This window comes from Cupressus sempervirens, chromosome 1 (genome assembly GCF_028749045.1).
Source record: "Cupressus sempervirens isolate cs-2001-9-10 chromosome 1, ASM2874904v1, whole genome shotgun sequence".
In the NCBI taxonomy this organism is placed as follows: Eukaryota; Viridiplantae; Streptophyta; class Pinopsida; order Cupressales; family Cupressaceae; genus Cupressus; species Cupressus sempervirens.
The window spans coordinates 801988964-801993122 of record NC_143118.1 but is presented as its reverse complement, the minus strand read 5'-3'; the positions used below and the strand labels follow the sequence as shown (position 1 = coordinate 801993122).

At 38.0% G+C, this 4159-nt stretch overlaps 1 protein-coding gene across 1 annotated transcript; it reads left to right on the top strand.

Moving 5' to 3' along the window:
* Window positions 1–612: 612 nt before the first annotated feature.
* Window positions 613–3474, top strand: TMM (Leucine-rich repeat (LRR) family protein). Its single transcript, XM_089790279.1, has one exon. The coding sequence runs from the start codon at window positions 1734–1736 to the stop codon at window positions 3216–3218; it is 1485 nt and encodes a 494-aa protein (XP_089646405.1). The 5' UTR covers window positions 613–1733; the 3' UTR covers window positions 3219–3474.
* The last annotated feature ends 685 nt before the right edge of the window (window positions 3475–4159 follow it).

Genomic DNA, 4159 nt, shown 5'->3' with positions numbered 1-4159 from the left:
TACTGTCAATTTAATGTCAAAAAGTAAAAAAGACACACCAACCACTGGCACACTGACACACATTGAATCCAGATTGATTTTCGTAGAACACTGCATTAAATTTTAATAGTGACCACTGCACAAATCTTTTGTGAAGGCACACCGACATCAGAAACAAATCTTGAGTACAGATCTTTCCGACCCTTTCAAAGTGCAATTTGACTGAGTGAGTTTTGACAGTATTAATAATTGTGACTGTGCTAGCACTAGCACTAGCACTGTGCTATATGTTTGCACAATACAATTCAATAGAAAAACTTTATTTTTTGATCAATTAAAAGTTTCAAAGAAAAAATTGAACACTGACTGTTCACGGACTGTTCACTGTATGCACAAATATTTATATAATGAAACATCATATTTGAATAAGAATATGTAATAATTCAAACATTTAATTGGTTGAAAAAATTCAGAATAAGCATCTCATGGATTCTATAGTATCCTGCTAATAATTATAAATTAATACTTATAAATTAAAACCATATTGAAGAAAGCGCATATGATCATTTCAGTGTATGTGCCTATTTAATATGATTAATGCTATAAAAAAACAATGTCTGCAATCATATGCGAATCAACAACAAAAACTATTTAATACATTTAATACGCTTGCAGTAAAGATACGTTACTAGAAATCTACAGAGAGCTCTATGCTCGTGAGATCAATAAAGGACTGGTATGAACACATTAAATATGTTCCTCCATTTTTCTTTATGGCTCATAATACCCGTGATTGCTATTACTGATGAGGTTTTGCCTTAAATGCTCCCCTCCCTGATACCCACGGGAAATGCTTGAGAATATTGATGAGGATATATATACACATTGAATATCTCCTCTGATCAACAGCAGAAAGACGTTTGATCGGATTGGCAGGCGCAGCAAACATTAAAATAATAGGGGATTTGTTGAAGAATTCGTCCGTTGAAAGTGTTGGTAATCAATGCAGATTTCCCAACTTCATTATCATGAGCGATGATTCGGAAGAAAGGTAATCCATTTCAAATGCCACCAGATCTAGCAGAGCCCTAGAAAATATGTACTTACATACTCATATTATATTGGATGTATTTATACAACTACCAAATGAAAAAAATCAGATTTATCAGAACAAAAGAAGATTGTTAATCTAGGGAAAAATTCCCCAATTAGTAATAATTTAAATGCCTTCGAATTTTGGAGATCTTTACCAATCATATACTGCATCCATACATCACGGACAATATTTATATCCACATGAAAAATGGTGATATAATTTCCTGTAAATTCTTTGGTAACCTACTAATTCTTTTAAAGTATTCTTGTCTTTACTTTAATGGAGTCCCCTATGATTGTTGGGCCTTTATTTGTTTCTTTGTAAGCCAAGCATGCTCACCATCAACAGTCACTGAAACACTGCTACAATTAAAAACCTTTTGTGCCCTAGGTAGGTTAGAAAAGCATAAACCCTAGACCCTAAAACTGGACCGTCACTCTGGCTTTATGAACCGTATAGATTTCAGTAGTACCGTTTTCTACGTCTTCAAACCCTTAGTCATGCTTTTGTTTTTCAAAGGAGTTTAGGCCAATTTAACTTAGAATGCCCCCATTAAAGACGACCCCATACTTGAGCCCTTTTAAGCACACTCTTCTAGGCTGCCTGATGTTCTTGTATCCGTGATCTCTGCCCTTTTAACTTATCCTCGAAAGGAGAGATGGAAGCTTTCTGGATTAGTTTCTTCTTATGTTTTTCTCATCTCTTTCCTGCATCCCTAGGATTTACAATTATCTTACCAGACTCTCCCGGCAATCTGGTGAACACCCCACAAACGGGCTACACCATGAACATGGACAAGGCCCATACAGACTCTAGAGAGCAAAAGGCGGTCTATGAAATCATGGCTGCCACTGGCAATGGTTGGGCTAGCAGCATCCCAGATGTGTGCAAAGGCAGGTGGCATGGGATCGAGTGTATGCCTGATCAATCTAAGGTCCTCCATGTTGTTTCCCTTTCTTTTGGAGCTCTCTCAGATGACACTGCATTCCCAACCTGTGACAACACTTCTTTCATCTCACCCGCCATAACTCACCTCCCCCATCTCAAGAGACTCTTCTTTTACCAATGCTGCAAAGGCAATCCCCAGCCCATACCCAATTTCATAGGGTTGCTGAACAATTCTTTAGAGTCATTGGTCTTGAGGGAAAATGGTCATGTAGGGAGCATCCCTTCAGGGTTAGGCAACCTCACCAAATTGCATACTCTTGATCTCCATGGCAACAATCTCAATTCCGCCATCCCCACTGAGCTCGGTGGGCTGACTCGTCTACAACTGCTGGATCTCAGCAAAAACATGCTGGCAGGTCAGATTCCTACAAGCTTTGAATCCCTTACCAATATCAATATCCTTGACCTTAATCACAATCTTCTCTCTGGACCTATCCCAGACCAGCTTAGAGGCCTGAATTTGTTGAGAAAGCTGGACTTGAGCTTTAACCAATTAGGTGGCACCGTGCCACCATTACTTGGGCATTTGAGGAGCCTTATTTTATTGGATTTAAGCCACAATTGTCTCTCAGGCAGGCTGCCTGACTCCCTAGGGGACCTCAAGTTATTGCAAGCACTGATTTTGCAGGGGAACTCCATTGATGGACCAATTCCGGAGGCTGTTGGAGGCCTTGGGGAGCTGATGATCATGGTCCTTTCCAATGCGGGGCTCAAGGGACCTATCCCTTGGGCTCTTGGAAGTTTGACAAAGCTCAGAGTCTTGCATTTGGACGGGAATAAACTGAATGGATCCATACCCACAAGTATGGGGAAGATGAACCATCTCAGCGAACTGAAAGTGAATGGAAATCTACTTACAGGCCCTGTTCCATTCAGTAGGGAATTCATGTGGAGATTAGGTAGAAGGTTGAAGCTTGCCAATAATCCTGGCTTATGCTATGGGCCTATCGATGCAAGGGAAGAGACAGATTCTTCTTTTCTCTCTGGCATCAAGTACTGTTCTGAACATAGGGCATCTGGTCATGCCTCAACTAAAGCAGCTCCTCCAATAGCATCTCATAGGCCAGAAATATCCCCGGATTCAGCAAAACATCCTGAAGCTTCTTTAGCCCATTTAAAGTCATCTTATTGGCCCATGTTGGTTAACATCTTAGAACCACTATTAGTTCTCATGACTCTCCTGCTTCAGTGCTAACAAGGCAATACAATATATGTTATTGTCGCGATGCTGACCTGCCAATCAATCAAATGGTGGTGTGTTGTAAATAATTGAGTTATTAAAGCTTAATAGCTAGAGAGGGGTTGCCTACAGTCATGGAGTCCCTTATGGTGGCCATGTAAGGCAATGAGTAAATAATCTATCGGAAGTGTATAACCCACTGTATAAAACATCATACTGAGTAAGTATTTATGCTTATCTTTTGGAATGTAGATGCAGTCATTTCCAAGTAGTAGCCCGTGTCTTGATTTCATTCAAATAAGCTCTATCAAAATATCAATGGAATCTTCAATCTCTAGTGATGACGAGAATACGTTGTATGTTTCTCTTTTAAATTTAAAAAGAAGGCAGAAATGTTAGATTGGTGATTTTCAAGCTCATTTGTGGTCAAGCTCATCTGTGGGAAAGAGAGGCCAGTGCATTGGCAATGCAAAGGATACAACCAGACACGATTTTATGGTCTACTAAGTTATCATGATAAAATATATTACAAGTGTATATTAGTTAAGCAAGAAAATCATTTTAAGATTTTGTTTAGCTGTTTGGTTAGAGTTTAGTTTTATGATTATTATAATTTTAAAAATATGTTATAAAGAAATGTGATAATTAAATTTTGTTTTTGATTTATAGATGTGGTGTTTTTTTTAACTTTCTATATATGTATATAATATCTACAGCTACAGAGATAAGTAATAAAATGCTTGTGTGACATTTTTTCTTTTGTAAAATATCATGTTTAATTTTTGGAAATGAATGCATAATTATTGGAGTATTTTGGTAGAGCGACCTACACTTCAACCCTCCTTATCACACATTATAGATTGTGTATGGTTTTTGCTAGAAATGACTCTTATTTTAGCTCAACATATTTGTTTGATGATGCACTTAAAGATTAGAAGAAGAAGGTTGAGGATGAT

Coding starts and splice junctions, on each gene's coding strand:
- TMM (XM_089790279.1), top strand. CDS start 1,734: ATGGAAGCTTTCTGGATTAGTTTCTTCTTATGTTTTTCTCATCTCTTT.